Source organism: Leptopilina boulardi, unplaced genomic scaffold, assembly GCF_019393585.1.
Source record: "Leptopilina boulardi isolate dan_hultmark-lab unplaced genomic scaffold, ZJU_Lbou_2.1 LbouV2_26, whole genome shotgun sequence".
Taxonomy (NCBI): Eukaryota; Metazoa; Arthropoda; class Insecta; order Hymenoptera; family Figitidae; genus Leptopilina; species Leptopilina boulardi.
The window spans coordinates 1-21,085 of record NW_026137818.1 but is presented as its reverse complement, the minus strand read 5'-3'; the positions used below and the strand labels follow the sequence as shown (position 1 = coordinate 21,085).

At 29.2% G+C, this 21,085-nt stretch overlaps 2 protein-coding genes across 2 annotated transcripts; both read left to right on the top strand.

Annotated features, from left to right (window-relative positions):
* The first annotated feature begins 5,535 nt into the window (after window positions 1-5,535).
* Window positions 5,536-10,596, top strand: LOC127281005 (uncharacterized). The gene is made up of 4 exons (XM_051304476.1): window positions 5,536-5,998; window positions 6,710-7,159; window positions 7,379-8,128; window positions 8,321-10,596. The coding sequence occupies exons 1-4, from the start codon at window positions 5,536-5,538 to the stop codon at window positions 10,594-10,596; spliced, it is 3,939 nt and encodes a 1,312-aa protein (XP_051160433.1).
* A 4,272-nt stretch (window positions 10,597-14,868) lies between these two features.
* Window positions 14,869-20,192, top strand: LOC127281007 (uncharacterized; the record flags this gene model as incomplete). Its single annotated transcript, XM_051304477.1, has 2 exons — window positions 14,869-17,380; window positions 19,413-20,192. Coding segments are annotated over exons 1-2 (3,292 nt in total), but the record flags the coding sequence as incomplete, so codon positions are not given.
* Between the last annotated feature and the right edge of the window lie 893 nt (window positions 20,193-21,085).

The following is a 21,085-nucleotide window of genomic DNA, read 5'->3' as shown; positions in this document are numbered from 1 at the left end:
TAATATTTCTTGGTAAACAATGTTTCTTACATAAATTTCTTTTTCATTGCCTATCTTTTTTTTATTCCTTTTTCGCTAAGTGTAATACTTGAATTTTTATATAATAATACTTTAAGATTATATTTTGAAGTTACTCTTGATAATGCAACATATAATTGTCACGGACTAAAAACATGTGAAGGAAGGTATATGCCTACTTTTTGGAAAGATTGGCCTTGAGATTTGTTGATTGTTAAAGCAAATCCAAGCCTTATTGGAAATTGCTTTCTTGACATTTGAAATGGTATTTCTTCGTTAGACGGTGACAATGTAATTCGTGGCAAAATTACAATCTCAATTTTATAATTTCCCGTTATTACTTGTGCATGAATAGAAAAACTACCCATTTTAATAACTTTTAGTCTTGTTCCATTACAAAGACCTCTTTCTAAATTAATATTCCTTAACAGTATCACAATTGCACCAATCTTTAATATTAATTTGTGAGGAGGAAGTCCATTTGGAGTTAAAATATTTAATACTTCAATTGGTATTAAGTTAGTTATTGTGTCACACTTTTCATCTTCTTCAGATGAATCTATACTTAAATATTCTCTAGGTTCACCTGTCATTCGTTTAACAACATCATTATTTAATTCAAATACATCATTATTCCGGAGAACTAGTAATATATGTAAAATCAAAGAAGAATCTCTTTATAACGGTTTACTATAGATAATAAAAATAAAAACCGATATTTTAAAAAGTATTTCGATTTATTACGAATATTTTTCTCAAAAATTTGCAAAATCTACATGTGTTTGTGGGACAATTTACATCAATATAATATAATATAATTTAAGATAAAAAAAATATATTATAATATAATATAATTAATATTGTTGTCATAATTATAATAAAAAAAATCTAATATTTAACAATTGTCATTTCATCCTTCAATGAAACTGATCAAAATTAAGATAAATTTTATACAATATTAATAAGATATTAATTTAAATCATAAATTATAGTATAATAATCTTTGTATTCATTCCGTCAGTCATTCACATTTTCTTAGTACTTGAATTTTCTCATTATTATTAGATTATATATACATATTATATCTTTACTTTGATAATTAGGGTTCTCGAAGGTTTCTACCTGAAATTTTTGTTGTCAAAACAGCTTTTGGTTGAGGGTTCATAAGATGGTCGATGACCTTTTAAATACTGTAATGAAAGGGGTCGCTGAAACCGTATATGACCATGAAAATTTTTTTTGACGACCCATTTTCCCGCAACCACCCCCTTGCACCTACTCACGGGGGTTGGAGTTTCAAATTAAAAAAAATTGAGTATGGTGTCTATTCCAATGTTTTTTGGGTCGCTTCATCCCAAAAACACCACTAAAAACAAATCCTTAACGCCCTACAACCCCTGGGAGGGAGTTGGAATTTCATTGTTCACGAAAATTCGAGTACGGTGTTTAATCCTATGTTTTTTGGGGCGCTGAAACCGAAAAACGCCACCAAAAACAAGTCATTTCCTCCCTTAACCCCCTACAACCCCCTGAGAAGGGGTTGGAATTTTAATTTTTACAAAAAGTCGAGTACAGTATCTATTCCTATGTTTTTTTGGTCGCTGAAATCAAAAAACACCAACAAAAACACATTCTTTACCCTTTTAACCCCCTACAACCCCTGGAGGGGGTTGGAATTTCATTTTTCACGAAAAGTCGAGTACGGTGTCTAATCTTATGTTTTTTGGGTCGCTGAAACCAAAAAACATCACCAACAATAAAGTTTTCTAGAAAGTTACCTATGATTACACAAATACGCACCTACAATGTCTTAAGGAAATTTATTTTTCTACACTTAGCACCGTGAAAAATGATATTCCAACCCCCTCCCAGGGGTTCTAGCTGGTTAAGGGGGTAAAGAATTTGTTTTTGGTGGTGTTTTTTGATTTCAGCGCCCCAAGAAACGTAGGATTAGACACCGAACTTGACTTTTTGTGAAATTTAAAATTTTAACCCCCTCCCAGAGGGTTGTACGGGGTTAAGGAAAGAAAGGATTTGTTTTCAATGGTGTTTTTGGGATGAAGCGACCCAAAAAACATTGGAATAGACACCATACTCAATTTTTTTTTAATTTGAAACTCCAACCCCCGTGAGTAGGTGCAAGGGGTGGTTGCGGGAAAATGGGTCGTCAAAAAAATTGTTCATGGTCATATTCGGTTTCAGCGACCCCAAAAACATAGGAATATGGGGTTGTGTTTTTTTTTGAAAAACTCATTAAGCGTCATAAAATAATGTTGTCATTAAGCCCGAGAACGTCATACAGGCCCACGCTGTAATTGACTTACTCGAGGTATGAGCCCGGGACAGGCCGATAGAGTGAGGATATACCACTTCCCTTTTCAGGACCCAATCCGTGATCGCTCGATTCGTCCTAACAGTCTTGGGTTGAGGGAATTTTTTTTATTATTGTATATGCGATATAGATGATAACCGTTTAATCCCCGTGAGTGGAAGTGGTGTATTCATACTTAACTTACCAACACCTATCCCCGAGGACGCCACTCAGGCCTACCGTAATATCTGCCACTCGCGAGAACTTAATATAGGCCCAGATTGGTAGAGTGGGGGTATAACACTTCTCCTCAATGGAGTGAAACGGCTACTGCTGATGTAAGATAAACATAGAGCAACCGTCTACCGTTGCAACAACATTGCAGTAGTGTCGCTAAAAAAATGCTTCTAATAGTCTCAGGTAACTGAACTTGATTATTATATAGATATTATATTATAACTTAGTGCATGTGTTTAAGGGGGGAACACCAGTTGTAACTTTCGAAAAATCGATTATTTTTTTTTTGCATTTTCTTAAAGTATACATATTTAGAAATGTGTCTGTAAATTTTAAACTTGATCCGGTGAAAAATAAATGAGATATACAGAACACTGCAGCGGCGCGTCCCGTGGCTTCAGACAAGGTGGCCAGCCATACCTGACCCTAACGACAGATGGCCTTTTCCTATGATTTAGAAACGGCAACCACTGCGGAAGAGTTATTATATGGTCCAGGAATCGATGACTCTTTGTAAATTGGAAACAAAATTTCTTCTGAACAAAAAAAAGTAAGTTGAAACTTTGAATGCGTTTTTCTCAAAATGACATTTTCCAAGTCGGTGACCACGATTACTCGAATACCATGAAACCGATTTATTTAAAATTTAATGTGCTTCATTTACACATATAAGTCTAGTTCGTGATCGAAGGATTTTTTTTTTATGCAAAACTTTTTTTTATATAGCTGAAAATCGACCGTATTTTTTTAACGAAAATTAGACTTTTGACTTTGACAGGTCGCCATTTTGTCAAATTTTTTTTTTTTTTTAAATCCTTCGATCACGAACTAGATAATCTTATAATAAATGTAAATCAATTTCATTTTTGTATTTCAGACGAAGTATACTTGCAGAATGCTGGTCACCGCAATTCGCCTTTTTTCTTAAGGCGCCACTTCAATGGCTCATATCTCTAAAAGTTTTTGTTAAAAAAAATTTTTTTTTCTTTTAAATTACAGCTTTTAACATGTACTTTTAACTAATAAATAGTATTCTTTAAAAAGATTCATTGTTCTTTTGGAAAATATTCTTGTAAAAAGCATTATTTCTTGAGTTACAACTGGTGTTCCCCCCTTAATCTTCTTAAATTATATTACATTATTATTATTTAAAAAAATATTGACTGTTTGATATTTGTTTCTTTTGGTTGTCTTAAATGTTTCATATAGAAAATACTTCAATCCATTAATTTATTTTGGTATTGGATAACATTGGCATTAAAGATATTACGAATTTGAGGATAAAGAAAGATATTGGATGACATTGGTATGAAAGATATTTTGATATTGGAAAAAAAAGTATTGCTTATTTGACCATAATGGAAGTTGGTTTTTGGTAAAATTTTTTGGTATTGGATAATTTTGGCATTAAAGATATTTGGATTTTGAGGATAATAAAATATGATATAAGATAACATTAGTATTGAATATATTTCGATATTGTAAAAAAATGTTGACTGATTGATAATAGTGGATGCTGGCTTTTGGAAAAGTATTTAAATAGAAAGAAAGAGGGTTGAATATTGTTTTAAGGGTTAAATAATAGTTTGTGAGTTGAATATTGATTTGAATATTAATAAAAAGAGCAGAGGAAAATAAGTTAAATAATAATCATTATCGAAAATTTCATATAAAAAATACTTTAATCCATTTTTTTTTGGTATTGGATAACATTGGCATTAAAGATATTACGAATTTGAGGATAAAGAAAGATATTGGATAACATTATTAATGAATCTATTTTGATAATGGAACAAAAATATTGATTGTTTGATAATAGTGGAAGCTGGATTTTGGAAAAATTTTTTGGTATTGTATAATTTTGGCATTAAAGATATTACGATTTTGAGGATAAAGAAAGATATTGGATAACATTGGTATTGAAAATATTGTGGTATTAAAGAAAAATATTTTGATATTGGAAAAAAAATATTGATTATTTGACCATAGTGGAAGTTGGTTTTTGGAAAAATTTTTTGGTATTGGATAATTTTGGCATTAAAGATATTTGGATTTTGAGGATAATAAAATATGATATAAGATAACATTAGTATTGAATATATTTCGATATTGGAAAAAAATATTGACTGTTTGATAATAGTGGATGCTGGCTTTTGGAAAAATATTGAAATAGAAAGAAAGAGGGTTGAATATTGTTTTAAGGGTTGAAGTGGTTTTATGGGTGAAATAATAGTTTGTGAGTAGAATATTGATTTGAATATTAATAAAAAGAGCAGAGGAAAATAAGTAAAATAATAATCATTATAGAAAATGATGTAATGTGGATAAAGATTTAACAACGCTAATTCACATTCATATAAGCCTATCATTGTTGCATTTGTTAGCTGAATAATAGTTAATGAAATATTTTATAGGTGAAACACATGTAAGTACATTTTTTAAAGCCAGAAACTAAAATAAAAGATTTGTTTTGAAAAGTGACTTTATCGGTAGTTTAAAAGTTGAAGGAGGATACCATGTCAAACATAAAAGAGTATTTTACTTTAAGTAATGAAGATTTTAAGATTATTGAAAATGTAAATGAAATGTTAAATGATATGCATATGTATAAATTTCAAGAATTATTAAAAAATGATTCAAATTCTTTTTTCACTATGCAAAGTACTTTGTATTTACAATTGCTTGATTTAATTGTTCCAATTAGAGAAGGAGATAAACATATTCAAATAGTTTTTAGCGGTAATAACAATTCTGGTCATTGGATTTGTGTTTATTACGATGGAGTAAGACTTTATATTTTTGATAGCCTTAATGCAGGGTGTTTGAATATTCATCAAATAGAATATTTAATTAGATTGTTCCCTTTTAAACCAACAGTAGTTTTTGTAGCTGTTGATCAACAACCGGTTGGAAGTGTTGAGTGTGGAGTATATGCAATAGCATTTGCAACATCTGTATTTTTCAACATAATGCCAAACAGTGTAATTTATGAAACTGATAATGATAGAATGAGAAAACATTTGAAATTAATTTTTGAAAATAATCGGTTGAATCCTTTCCCCTCAGTGAGATCGTCAATTATTAGAAATTCAATTGTAGAGGATGATTGGAATTGTCTTTTAATAAATCGAGCTGAAGAACTTCAAACTGCTGGATTAAACCCTTCATATTTTTATAACAGTTTTATAAATAATAATGCAAATAGAGTTATATCAACACAACAATTAGAAATTAAACGTTCTTTGAATGACGCAAGTGAAAAGAAAAGAATTGGTGCAACTAATAATAATGTAAATAAAGTTTCACCACGTAAATATTTAGAAATGAAGCATTTCCTAAGTGAAGAAAATGATAAGAAAATACTTTGTGCAAGAAAATATGATGTGCAGAAAATAATTATAGAAGAGCATAATAGACTGACAAAAGATAATCGTAATGAAACAGAAATTCCAAAAATAGAACTCCAAAAAAGAGATTTGACATGCAAAAAGAAGAAACTTTCAATAGAAATTGAGGATGAAAAGAAAATACGAAAAGAAAGAAATTTGGCATATAAGAGAAAAAAATTATCTACAGAAAATGAAGATGAAAAGAAAATACGCAAAGAAAAAAATGCGGCATGTAGGAGGAAGAAATTAGCTACAGAAACTGAGGATGAAAAGAAAATACGCAAAGAAAGAAATGTGGCATATAAGAGGAAGAAATTATCTAAAGAAACTGAGGATGAAAAGAAAGTGCACAAAGAAAAAGATTTGTTACGTAAGAGGAAGAAATTAGATACAGAAACTGAGGATGAAAAGAAAGTGCGTCAAAAAAAGAATTTGGCATGTAAAAACGATAAGAAAAATGAAAAAAAGTTAGACACTGTAGGAGTAGCAATTATGTCCTTTGAAGATTTCGATGAAAGTAAAGTTTCACAGAATTATTTAGGTTTGATGAATGTAGAATGTAAGTTTTGTAGTGCGTTACATTTTTTGTGTGAAAGGCCGTCAGATAGATTATTTAATAGTTGCTGTCACAAAGGAAAAGTAAAGTTGAAAGTATTAAATCCTTATCCGCTTTATTTAAAAACTTTGTTATTTGATTCAAGCTTTGAAGGTAAAAATTATAAAGAAAATATTCGTTCTTATAATAATTCCTTAGCATTCGCCAGCATAGGAGCAAAATTAGAAATTCCTAAAGGAAATGGGCCTTATATTTATCGTGTACATGGACAAGTGTATCATAATACATATGCCCTTCATCCCGATGGTGATGACAATCGAAAATATGGTCAGTTGTACATTATTGACACTAATGAAGCAGTACTTGAACGATTAAAGAATAAATCTAATAAGAAATGTTTATCATCATTAATGGAAGAAATAGACAAATTATTAAGGGAAATTAATCCTTATGCTAAAGCTTTTAAAATGATGAGAGAGGTAGAATTAGAAGAAGAAGCACTAGCAAAATCTAAAAATGAGCCTATAAGGAATATTCAAATGTGGATTAAACGAGATAGATCATTGAATCAAAGCAAATTTAATGTTCCATCTTGTAGTGAAGTAGCACTTGTATTTGTTAGCGAAGATGGTGAACCTCCTATGGAACGTGATATATGTATACACCCAAAAGGTTTAAAGAGTATTCCAATATCTAGTCTTAGCGAAAATGTTGATCCCATGACATATCCTTTAATTTTTCCTCATGGTGATCCTGGATGGACTGTTAACCTTAAGCATACTCAAGGTACTCGAAATGTTACTCCTTTACAATTTTATATGTATCGTCTTGCATGTAGAAGAACTTTTAATCCATGTTTACAATTAGGAAAATTAACTCAACAATATGTAGTTGATGTCTGGTCGAAAGTAGAAGGTGAACGTTTAAAATACATTCGTTTACAACAAAAAAAACTTCGAGCGGAATTGTATTGTGGATTAATGGATTATGTTCGTAATAAAGCAAAAAATGAAAATGTTCGACTTGGAAAAATGATTGTTTTACCTTCGACATTTATTGGAGGGCCACGTTGTTATCAACAATGTTTTATGGATGCTATGCGATTAGTTCAAGAATTTGGAAAACCAAATTTATTTATTACCATGACATGTAATCCAAAGTGGCGTGAGATTACAGAAAATTTGTTGGATATTGAAATTGCATCTGATCGTCCGGATATTGTGACTAGAGTTTTTCAACAAAAAGTGAAAGAGATAATGAAAGATATAAAAGAAAAAGAAATTTTTGGACCAATTCTTGCTTTTGTTTATGTCATAGAATTTCAAAAGCGTGGATTGCCACATGTGCATTTAATTATATTTTTACGTAATCCAATTCGCGATGCAGAAACTTTACATAAAATGATATGTGCTGAAATTCCAGATGAAACAAAGAATCCAGAACTTTTTAAGATTGTAAAGCAATTTCAAGTTCATGGGCCTTGTAGAAAAGAAAATATGAATTCACCTTGCATGGACCCTGAGAAGAAAGTTTGTACAAAAAACTATCCAAAGCCGTTTTGTTCTGAAACAACTTATGGTTCTAAGAATTATCCGGAACTCAGGCGAAGAAATGATGGTAAAAAAATCATTTTTTATAACAAAGATGGGTCAATTAAATGTACCGCTGACAATTCGATGATCGTACCATATAATCTGTATTTGAGTAAAAAATTTGAAGGTCATATTTGTGTTATACCATGTGGTAGTACAGATGGCATTAAATATTTATTCAAATATATGTATAAAGGTCATGACTGTGCAATAATAGGTTATAAGGATGATAATGAGGAAATGAAATATGATGAAATTGTTAATTATTTAAACACACGTTATGTATGTCCACCAGAAGCTATGCACAGATTATTCGAATTCAATATGCATGAACAATCACATACAACTTATAGATTAGCTGTACATTTACCAAATCAGCAATTAATATGTTTTAAAGAAGGATTAGAAGAAGAAGCAGTTAATAAATTTAAAAATACGACATTAACAGCATGGTTCAAATTAAATCGAGAAAATCCTGAAGCACGCAAGTATTTGTACACAGAAATACCACATAAGTATGTTTTCGTTGAATCATCAAAAACTTGGAAAATAAGGGAACGAATTACCAAACCTATAATTTGCCGCATGTATTTTGTAAGTCCGAAAGATGTTGAAAGATATTTTTTGAGAGTCTTACTACTTTATGTACGTGGTGCTAAATCATTTGAAGATGTAAGAACATATGAAGGTATTACATACAATACTTTTGTAGAAGCAGTGCGTGCACGAAATTTGATAGTAGATGATAGTGAATGGGATAATTGTTTGGCTGAAGCTGTAAGCATGAAATTTCCTAAAGAACTTTGTCGTCTATTTGCATATATATGTGTGTTTGGATTGCCTGTGAATGCAATTGATTTATGGAATAAGTACAAAGAACACATGGTTTTTGATAATAATGTACCTGTAGAAGTAGCAACTCAAAAAGCGTTAATATTAATTAATGAAGTGCTTAATTTTCATGGATTTTCTCTAAATAAATTTGGTTTACCAAATATTGATCAAAAAATTATCGACGATTATATTTCTGTCGACAAGAAAGCTAATGAACTATCATTAAAATTGCTCAAAGAAGAAAGTGAAGTACTTATTAAAAGTTTGAACAATGATCAGCGCAAAATTTTTGATGATGTCATGGCAGCAATACATAATGATGATTGCAAAAATAGGTACTTTTTTGTTTCTGCACCTGGTGGTTGTGGTAAAAGTTATTTAGAAAATACAATTATTGCTACTCTTGAAAGTCAAGAATTAGTAGTTTTAGCAGTTGCTTGGACTGGTATAGCAGCTAATCTTTTAAGAGGTGGACGAACCTCACATTCAGTTTTTAAATTTCCTATTCCAATCAATGAAGATTCAACATGTAATATAAGTAGAATGTCAAAACACGCTGAACTTTTAAAAAATGCCAAAATTATAATTTGGGATGAAATTACGATGGCACCTAAATTTGCTTTACAAGCTATGGAGACTATGTTGCGAGATATAACACAATGTAATAAACCATTCGGCGGTAAAGTTATTTTGCTTTCAGGAGATTTTAGACAAACTTTGCCAATTATTTCGCATGGCAGTCGCACTCACATTGTTGAGGTATGTGTGAAAAATAGTAGATTGTGGGATCTTTTTGAAACTAGGTCCTTACATGTTAATGTTAGATTGGATAATAAAGAGGAAGAGTTTTCAAATTGGTTATTAAATGTTGGTGACGGTAAAACTCATTCTATGTTTGAAAAAGAGAACGGTGTTTTAGAAATTCCACAGGATTTGATTTCTGGCGGAAATTTAATAGATGAAATATATGGATTGTCAATAAATCAAAATGATGTATCTGTTTACTCATCATGCATACTTTCATTGACTAATTCTGAAGTGTTAGATCTAAATGAACGTATTTTGTTAAAATTAGAAGGACAAGAAGTAGTTTATTATAGTGTTGATTCACATGTCGATGACGACCCAAAAGATGTAAATAATATTATTCCAATAGAATTTTTAAATAGTTTGACACCAGATGGTTTACCTCCTCATAAATTATCTTTAAAGGTAGGATGTATAATTATGCTTTTGAGAAATATGAATTTAGTTCAAGGATTATGTAATGGGACTCGATTAGTTGTAAAATCATTATTGAGAAACGTAATTTCTGCAGAAATAATTTCTGGAAAATCTAAAGGTGAAATAGTTTTTATTCCACGTATTGATTTATCTCCTTCTCAAGACACATATCCTTTCAAAATGGTAAGAAGACAATTTCCTGTTAGACTTGCTTATGCCATGACTATTAATAAATCTCAAGGACAATCTTTTGATAGAGTAGGAATTTATTTACCAATTTCAACATTTGGTCATGGTCAAATTTATGTTGGTTGTTCTAGAGTTAAATCCAAGGAACATCTAAAAATTCATGCTATTGATTCTGCTATATATAAAAATATAGAATTTCCTGAAAAGTTATATGTGAAGAATATTGTATATCATGAAATATTGTAATGTTATAATTCTTTAAATAATAATCTTCGATTTCATTCATTCATTCATTCTGTCCGCAGCCCCATGCTGTTTTCTCCTTAAGAGAGAAAGAGAACTTTTACCTTTGGGTGTAGAGAGAGAGAGAGAGAAAATGAGCTCGCTTTATTCATTAGAAAAGGAAAGATTGCAGTTGATTATCTTGAGTGGGGAGAGAAAAATTTCATATATATAGATATATTAATATAATATAATAATAATGCCCTTTCACTGATTGGTTTATTAATTTTCTTCTTGAGAGAGAAAGAGAAGTTTTAGCTTTGGGTAGAGAGAGGGGGAGAGAAAAAAGGAGCTCGCTCTATCCATTAGAAGAGGAAAGATTGCATTTGATTGTTTTGAGTAAGGAGAGGGAATAATATTATGTTGTCCTTTAACTGATTTGTCTCTTCTTAAGAAAAGGAAAGTTTGTATTCAAGCATTATGGTTAGAGAGAGAAGTTAATTGCCTCAAAGGTTACTTCAAAATCAAAACAAATGAGTTGTTATCTATCTATTATTTAAAGACCTTTTCAAGAATGGGTTTATAGCCAGGTACCTGAATTGTGGAAAAATTTATTAATTTTTGAAACTTTATTACTTTAGTTGCGTTCGTCCTCTCAGATGAAGAGGATTGTGAAAAACGAAGGAAAATTAATAAAAAGTAATGATAGTGATTAAATAAATATCAATTAATGAAAATATATTAAATATATTAATTAGAAAACTATGAAAGTGTGTAAAAAAGTGCTTAAAATTTTTTTTGACGAAGTGAAAATTGTGATTAAAATTAAAAATTTATTGTGTTTAAAACATATTGTGACCGAGTGATTAAAGAACCATGTATTGTTAAAAAAAGTTTTAGTGTAAAAAGTCGTTAAGGAAAAATTTATTGATTTTTATAAATTGAAAATGTGTTATAGTTGATAAAAAAGTTATTGTTCTTAAAGAGATTTGTGACTAAGTGATAATTGTGAATGAAATTAAAAAAATTTGTGTGTTTAAACAATTTTGTGACCAAGTGTTTGAAAAAAAATGTGTTGTTAAAAAAATTTATGTATGCAAATTGTTAAAAAAAATTGTTAGTTCGAAAAATTAATAATCATATAATTGTACATAAAAATATAAAATATAAAATAATAATTTTTTTTTATTTGAGAAGTGTTTCCGTGATTATAAAAATGTTAGTGAAAAATAGTCTGTTCTAATTATTAAAAATTGTTGGTGATTAAAAAATTTGTGAAAAATTAAATACAGTAGTTAAGTGAAAATTTACAATAAAAAGAAAAGATGTTTTTAATGCGAAGTACAACTTTAAAAAGTTGAAAATTAATTGGATAATTAGAAAAATTGAAATTAGACGGGATAAAATGGAATAGCAAATGGGAAAAATAAAACTGAGGGGCAAAAATAGAATGACGTGGAAAATAAATTTTGATGGGTAAAAATGAAATAATGTATGGAAAAAAAGATATTGGACAAATGAAATAAGACATGAAAAGAAATATTTATATGATATTGGACAAATGAAATAAGACATGAAATGAAATATTTGATGATTGAAATGAAATGAATATAGAAAAAAAAGGAAATGAGATGTACAAAAATGGAATGAATACATACATATTAAAATTATAATTTTTATGATCTTAAAATCAAAATATTTATGAAAAATGGAAATGAAAATTGAATGAAAATTTTAAGAATGATAATGAAAGAGTAAATTAAAAATGAAATAAAGTTTTTTAAAGTAATACTAGATCATAGAAAAATACACTAATAATACTACTAGATTTAGAAAGTACAAATACAAATACAGTATAAAATATTGTAACTATGTCAAACAGGGAAAGGAATAACGTTAATTTAAGTGATAAAGATTATGCTATTATTCTCAGTGAGGGCGAAATGCTCAATGATAATCATATGCACGAATTTGAAAAGTTATTGAGAAGAGTTTCAAATTATACTTTTAATATGCAAAGTACGTTGCTTTTAAATACACTAGAATTAATTCTTCCTATTGAAAAAAAACAACAGCATATTCAAATTTTATTCAGTGGATGGCACGAATCTGGTCATTGGATTTGTACATATTATGATGGTACAAGTCTTTATATTTATGATAGTGTAAATAATGGATGTTTGAATCATCATCAAAAAGATTATTTGTGTAAATTGTATCCTTTCGAACCACCAGTTGTTTTTGTGGCTGTCCAGCAACAACCGAATGGTACTGATTGTGGATTATTTGCAATAGCATTTGCCACTTCTGTATACTTTAATATGTTGCCAAATAATATTGATTATATTCATTCTGAAATGAGACAATATTTGTATTTAATATTTAAATATAATTATTTGTATCATTTTCCGTCAGAAGAATCGTCTGTTGTAAGATCTATAATTCTCGAACCTAATTGGGGACGTCTTTTTGATGATCGATCTGAAAATTTATTAGTTACAAAATCTAAGATTCTGCATATTCTTAATGATGAAAACAAAGTATTATCTACTGAGAATACAATGATCGAATTTCCCTTGTATGAGGAAAATGAGAAAAAGAGTAATCGTGCAATAAAAGATATAGAGAGAAAAAGAAAGATAAGGTTTGAAGAAACAGTAGAACAAAAAAGAAAACGACAAGAAGAAGATAAACAAAGAAAGCGAAAACGTGAAGATACGGATATTGTAAAGAAAGAGCGTCGAGAAAAGAATTTGTTATGCAAAAAAATAAAACTATCTTTAGAAACAGAAATTGAGAAACGAGATCGTGAAGAAAAGAATTTGTTATGCAAAAAAATAAAACTATCTTTAGAAACAGAAATTGAGAAAAGAGATCGTCAAAATAAAAATTTAATAAGTAAAAGAAAACAATTATCTCTGGAAATGGATGTTGATAAGAAAGAGCGACGAAGAAAAAATGTATCATGTAAATATAGTAAGCAAAATAGGAAGACGTTAAAAATATGAAAAGTTGCAATGACTTCTTTTGAAGATTTTGATGAAAATAGTGTTTTACAAAATTATTTAGGTTTGATGAATGTTAAGTGTGAGTTTTGTAGTTCATTAAATTTTTTGTGCGAAAGGCCGCAAGACAAAAAATTTAGTACATGTTGCCATAAAGGGAAAGTAAAATTAAATGAACTAAATCCTTATCCATTATATTTAAAAAGTTTATTGAGCAATTCTAACTCGGAAGGTAATAATTTTAAAAAAAATATTCGTTTTTATAATAGTTCGTTAGCTTTTGCGAGTATGGGTGCTAAATTGGAAATTCCAAAAGGATCTGGTCCGTATGTTTTTCGAATTCACGGTCAAGTATATCATTGTACATATTCTTTACATCCGAAAGATGATGATAGACGTAAATATGGTCAATTGTATGTCATTGATTCAAATGAAGCTGTTCAAGAACGATTGAAAAACAAATGTAATGAAAAAATTCTAAGAGTATTATTGGTGGAATTAGACCTATTACTTCGAGAGATTAATCCATATGCTAAAGCATTTAAAATGATGCGAGAAGTAGAAATTGAAGAGGAAGCAAGAGCAAAATTATTAAATAAGCCTCCTAGAAAAATTGAAATGTGGATTAAACGCGATAGATCATTGAATTAAAAGAAATTTAATCTTCCGTCATCTGATGAAGTAGCAGTTATATTTGTAAGCGAAGATGGTGAACCACCCATGGAACGAGATATATGTATATATCCAAAGAATTCTGAAAGTATTCCAATTTCCAGTCTTAGTGCAAATGTTGATCCTATGACGTATCCTTTAATGTTTCCTTCAGGTGATCCTGGATGGACTGTTAACATCAAACATATTAAAGGTAACCGTAATGTTACTCCTTTACAGTTTTATATGTATCGACTTTCATATAGAGGCACTTTTAATCCATGTTTAGCATTAGAAAAATTAACTCAACAATATATAGTTGACATCTGGTCAAAAGTAGAAGGTGAGCGTTTAAAATACATTCGTTTAGAACAGAAAAAACTTTGAGCAGAAATGTATTGTGGATTAATGGATTATGTTAATAATAAAGTTAAAGAAGAGAATGTTCGACCAGGAAAAATTGTTATTTTGCCTTCAACATTTACTGGAGGGCCACGTTCCTATCAACAATCTTTCATGGATGCTATGCGATTAGTTCAAGAATTTGGAAGACCAGATTTATTTATTACCATGACTTCCAAAATGAATCCAAAATGGTGGGATTGTAGCAAGAGTTTTTAGGAGAAAAGTACAAGAATTAATGAAAGAAATAAAAGATGAAGAAATTTTTGGTCCAGTTATTGCATTTGTTTATGTAATAGAGTTTCAAAAGCGTGGATTGCCTCATGTGCATTTCATTACATTTTTAAGTGAAAAGATCCGTGATACTGAAACTGTAGATAAAATAATATGTGCAGAAATACCAGATGAAATAAAGAATCCTGAGCTATTTAATATTGTAAAGCAGTTTCAAGTCCATGGGCCTTGTGGTAATCAAAATATAAATTCACCTTGCATGGACTCTGAAAAAAAAATTTGTACGAAATATTATCCGAAGCCATTTTGTTCAGAAACATCTTATCACTCTAAGAATTATCCAGAATATAGAAGAAGAAAAGATGGTAAGCAAATTATCTTTTATAATAAAGATGGATCAATTAAGTGTATTGCAGATAATTCAATGATTGTACCTTACAATCCATATTTAAGTAAAAAATTTGAATGTCACATAACTGTTATGGTATGTAGTAGTACAGGTGGCATTAAATATTTATTTAAATATTGCTATAAGGGCCATGACTGTGCATTTATTGTTTACAAGGATGATAATCAAGAAATGCAATATGATGAAATTCAATATTATTTAAATACACGATATGTATGTCCACCAGAAGCAATGCATAGATTATACGAATTTCCTATGCATGAACAATCACATGCAACATACAGATTAGCTGTACATTTACCTAATCAACAATCAATATGTTTTCAAGAAGGATTAGAGGAAGAAGCCGTTAACAAATTCAAAAACACGACATTGACGGCATGGTTTAAATTGAATGCAGAAGATTCCGAGGCGCGCAAATATTTATATACAGAAATACCTCATAACTATGTTTTTGTTGAATCTTCAAAAACTTGGAAAGTAAGACAACGAATAACTAAAATCTTAATTTGTCGAATGTATTTTGTTAGTCCAAAAGATATTGAAAGGTATTTTCTAAGACTTTTACTACTTTATGTACGTGGTGCTAAGTCATTTGAAGATATAAAAACTTATGAAGGTATTACATACAACACTTTTACAGAAGCTGCACGTGCGAGAAATTTAATGGTAGACGATAACGAATGGAACAATTGTTTGACTGAAGCTGTGAGTATGAAGTTTCCTAAAGAACTTTGTCGTTTATTAGCATACATATGTGTATTTGGATCGCCTGTTAATGCTATTGATTTATGGAATAAATACAAAGAAGATATGATTTTTGAGAATGATTTACCTGTGGAAGTATCGATTCAAAAATCATTAATTCTAATTAATGAAGTATTTAGTTTTCATGGATTTTCGCTCCATCAATTTGGTTTGCCACATATTAATCAGAAAGTTTTTGATGATTATAATTCAGTAAGTAAGGAAAATAGTGCTTTAGAATTACAATTACTTAAAATAAAGTCTGATTGTCTTATTAAAAGTTTGAATGATGACCAACGTAATGTTTTCAATGATATTATGATGGCAGTACATAATGATAATTGTAGTAATAGATATATTTATCTCGATGGACCTGGAGGAAGTGGTAAAAGTTATTTACATAATACAATAATTACAACTGTAGAGAGTGAAGGATTGGTGGTTTTATCAGTAGCATGGACTGGTATAGCTGCGAATCTTTTAAAAGGTGGACGAACGGCACATTCTATGTTTAAATTTCCTATACCAATTAATGAAGATTCAACATGTAATATAAGTGGGATGTCAAAACACAGTGAACTTTTAAGAAGTGCTAAAATCATTATTTGGGACGAAATTACAATGGCACCTAAATATGCTTTACAAGCAATGGAAGTTATGTTGAGGGATATTACGAAATGTAAGAAACCGTTTGGAGGTAAAGTTATTTTGCTTTCAGGAGATTTTAGGCAAATTTTGCCAATTGTTCCACACGGTAGTCGGACTCATATTGTTGAAGTATGTGTGAAAAATAGTAAATTGTGGCATCTTTTTCAAACTAGGTCGTTACACGTTAATGTTAGATTAAATAATAATCAGATAAACTTTTCAAACTGGTTATTAAATGTCGGCGATGGTAAACATCAAAGTACATTTGAAAAGAAAAATAACGTTTTAGAAATTCCACAAGATTTGATTTCGAATGGAAATTTAATTGAAGAAATATATGGTTCATCAATAAGTCGAAATGATGTATCTGCTTATTCTTCTTGCATTCTTTCATTAACAAATTCTGAGGTATTAGATATGAATGATCGTATTTTGTCAAATTCAGAAGGAAATGAAGTTGTTTATTACAGTATAGATTCACATGTAGACGAGGATCAGAAAGACATCAATAACATTGTTCCAGTGGAAGTTTTAAATAGTTTAACACCAGATGGTTTACCACCTCATAGATTATCATTAAAGGAGGGATGTATAATTATGCTTTTAAGGAATATGAATTTGGTTAAAGGATTATGTAATGGTACCCGATTAGTTGTCAAATCTTTATTAAGAAATGTTATTTCTGCAGAAATTATTGTTGGAAAATCTAAAGGTGAAATAGTTTTTATTCCACGAATAAATTTTTAATTTTTTTTAAATAATACACTTTAAATTGTTAGTAAATCTATTATTATATCCTAAAATATAAATAAAATCCAACTATAAATGCATAAAAATGTTTCCTTTAAAAATTGTTCTTCAATGTTTGATGACCGGAAAAATCTCCAATTTAAAAAATTTTTTTTCCTAATTTTTCTCTCATAAAAACTATATTTATTCCAAGTTTAAAAAATTGAAAGACCCATGACTTAAATTAAATTTTTTTTAGAAAAATTGACCCTTGTAAAAGTTTATCTTCCACAATGATAATTACAGGGTGGTTAACTTTGTTTATAAAATGTTTATAACAATAGTAATTATTTATTTCATATTTTTTCTTTAGTATAAAATAAGTATGTGTATAAATAACTTCATAATCAAAATAATAGTAAGGATTAAGAAATCAAAAATAAAATAGGATTGTCCGGCACATGGACCTCAGGCTCGACGCGTTCGTGTAAATACAAAATACGTGCGCTGCAGGACAAAAAGTTGAATACTTTAGTTAGTTTTAAAGTCTCCAGCAATTTTTTTTGAAAAAATTCAGGAGAAGATAAGGAATTTAAATATCATGAATAGAAAAAAATCGAAGGGGTGCTTATGCCCGAAAAAGTGGAATCAAAATTTTTTTTTACTTTTTTTGGGGCAATTTCCGAATTTTTTTTTTTGTTTTCTATTGCATTAAAATTATCAATAAAACAATTATTAGTCACATAAATATGAACAAAATCGATTAAAACGTCTCAGAGCTATGCATTTTTGAAAAAAATTATACTCAAAACTTCAATGCCCGGTAAAACCCATGACCAACATTGATTTTTTTGAGAAAATTTTACCCAAATTCAAGCATCTATAAACAATTGCGTTAAAATTTTTGCAATTTTTTCTGAATTTTAAATGAAATTAAATATTTAAAACTCGAAGTTTTCAAAGTGAAAATAAAATTCAAAAGGGGAAATTAAGTTTTTTATGTTTAAAAATATATTTTTGATACCAAAAAGCAGAATATCTTTTTAGTAATTTTAGATGTTTGTTATACTATACTACTATACTACTATACTATACTATACTATACTATACTATACTATACTATACTATACTATTTTGTGCGGGGTCCTTTAAAGTGAAGTGAAGAGAAATTACAGAATAGCACACCGGATCAGTATTTATATTTTGTATAAGTGTTTGAAATTTGAATGTTTTAATTGGAATATATTAATAAATATGATGATTTCAAGATTATAAACAAAACACCAAAATTTCACGCGCGTTTACGCGCGTTTGTTATAGCTAGTTATATATATAATATACATAAACTACAATAAGTAAACAACAATAAGTACAATTTTAACCGAGCGTGCGTTAGCGAGCGAGGAATACATCGCTAGTTCAACATAAAAGCGAAACCAAATTACCCTGATGTAGCTACAAGTCCTTTTGAAACAGAAAAGTGGGCAAGAACAAGTAAGGAAATTGCAGAGTTAAATACTAAGGAGCAAAAACGCTACACTGTGTTTGGTGCAGCAAAAATTAGGAAATTTGCAAGTAATATTGAAAAAGCTAAAAACAGCAAAAACGAAAAACAATATCATCTTAGTAAATTTCAACAAAAAACATTAAGTTTAAATAACTTAAAGAAGAAAGAAGTAACAAATATTGTAAACACGAAAAAAAGTATACCATACAAACTAAAAATGAAAGGACTAAATGCTGAAAATACTGTTAAAAAGTTAAAAAAGGTCAAACGTTTAGCAATAAAGGCAAAAAAATAACAACAAATGAAAAACTAAATATTACTAAACAATGGAATCGTAATAAAAAAATTTCTGATACTGAGAACGACAAACTCTACAAGAGTGTAGACATGGAAGATAAAGTAGAGGAAGTAATAATTGACAAAATAAAAACATGTAAAGTTGAAAAATGTCGAATACTTCCTAACGGATTAATATTTGATGTCATTTATTATACATTATCTCATTCAGGTTCTGTGAAAATAGGTATCTATCAACCCAAAAAAGATGCATTCCTATTACATGAAAAATTTCAATTAACTGCACATGAGTTTAGTGAAATTATTCCTGAAACGTCTTGGTTTAATTCAATAGTAATAGACTGCTATACTGCTACACATGCGAATACATGGAATGATGTTTCTTATATGCCACTAGATATTTCGGGTAAAGCAATTGGACATTACTCAGAGAATAGATCAGAGAGTATAACATCTGAAATATTAACGATTCGTACACCACTAAAAACAAAACTAGCAATACCATACTGTTACGGAGGACATTATTCAGTAATTGTTATTGATAAAAGGGAAAAAACTTTTTTATTGTTAGATCCTAAACGAAAATCTTATGATAGTGATCGAGCATATGAAACCTTTTTAAAGTACATAAGCAAAGTAAAAGAATGTAGCAGTTTATATGAATTAAAAGGAATAACGTGGCGAAGAATTGAAATATTAGATAGACCATATCAAGATGAAAATGATCATAGCAATTGTGGACCGTTTACTACTCATTATTTAGAATGTATAGGAAAAAATATACCATTCGATAATACTTTTGATCCAGTACAATATAGGCTGCATATAGCTCACACACTGCTATTGCAATCTGAAGACATAAAATTTTATTGTATGTACTGCTTTGGACAACATAAAAAAGGATATGAGGAAAAAATATGTACATTTTGTAAGCGTTGGGTGCACATGCAATGTATTATAAGCAATGAGGATACAAGTGACGAAGAAAGTTGTAGGTATTCACAAGCCTTAAAAAACAAAACAAAGAAAAAAACAACAAAAAATAGAAAAAAACTTCTTGAAAAATATGAAACAAAATCAATTTATTTCTGTTGCAAATTGTGTGACAGATTTAATTTAACCAAAGTACAAGCTTAAACATACAGAAAAGGTAAATTAAAGCAAGAACTTTAAAAAATAATAATTATAAAATTTAAAAAAAATTTAAAACGATACAAAATGTTCGAATGAAGAAATTATTGTTATAAATACAATTTTGTACAATTATAAGCAACTATTCAAAATTAAAAAAAGTAATAAAAATATTTAAACAGTTTAGTGAACTCAATAAAGAGAATTAAAAGAAGCAATAGAAAAAGTATCAAATCGAAAAAGTTTTCCCACACGTAACAAAAGAAGCCAGCACATAAAGTGCAGCCAGCTTCAAGCATTAATAAAGTGTAAAGAAAAATGTAAGGTATAAATTTATCAAATATTACAGATTTTTGATAGATTCAATGAGGAATAATGAAAGATAAAATAGATTAATTGTATAATAGGGAAAAATCCCACATTTTTAAACACGCCGGCACAAAAAGTGCTGCCAGTCCTAAGCCTGGATAAAGTGTGAAGGAAAATGTGAGGGAGAAAGTTTTATAATCACATGCATAAAAAGTTTAAAAGATTAAATCCGGCACAATAAAAGACACAAAAAATATGAAATTACTTTATTAAAATTATTAAAAATTATATATATATATTAGAAAATAGACACTTATATTTTTTCATACTTATGAAGGTAGTTTTAGGAGTCGAGCGCCGAATGTGGACAACAAATTTTGGTTCTGTATATTATTTAAGAATTTTTGGCAGTATTCTCAAGAAAAAAACCGAACACCAAAGATG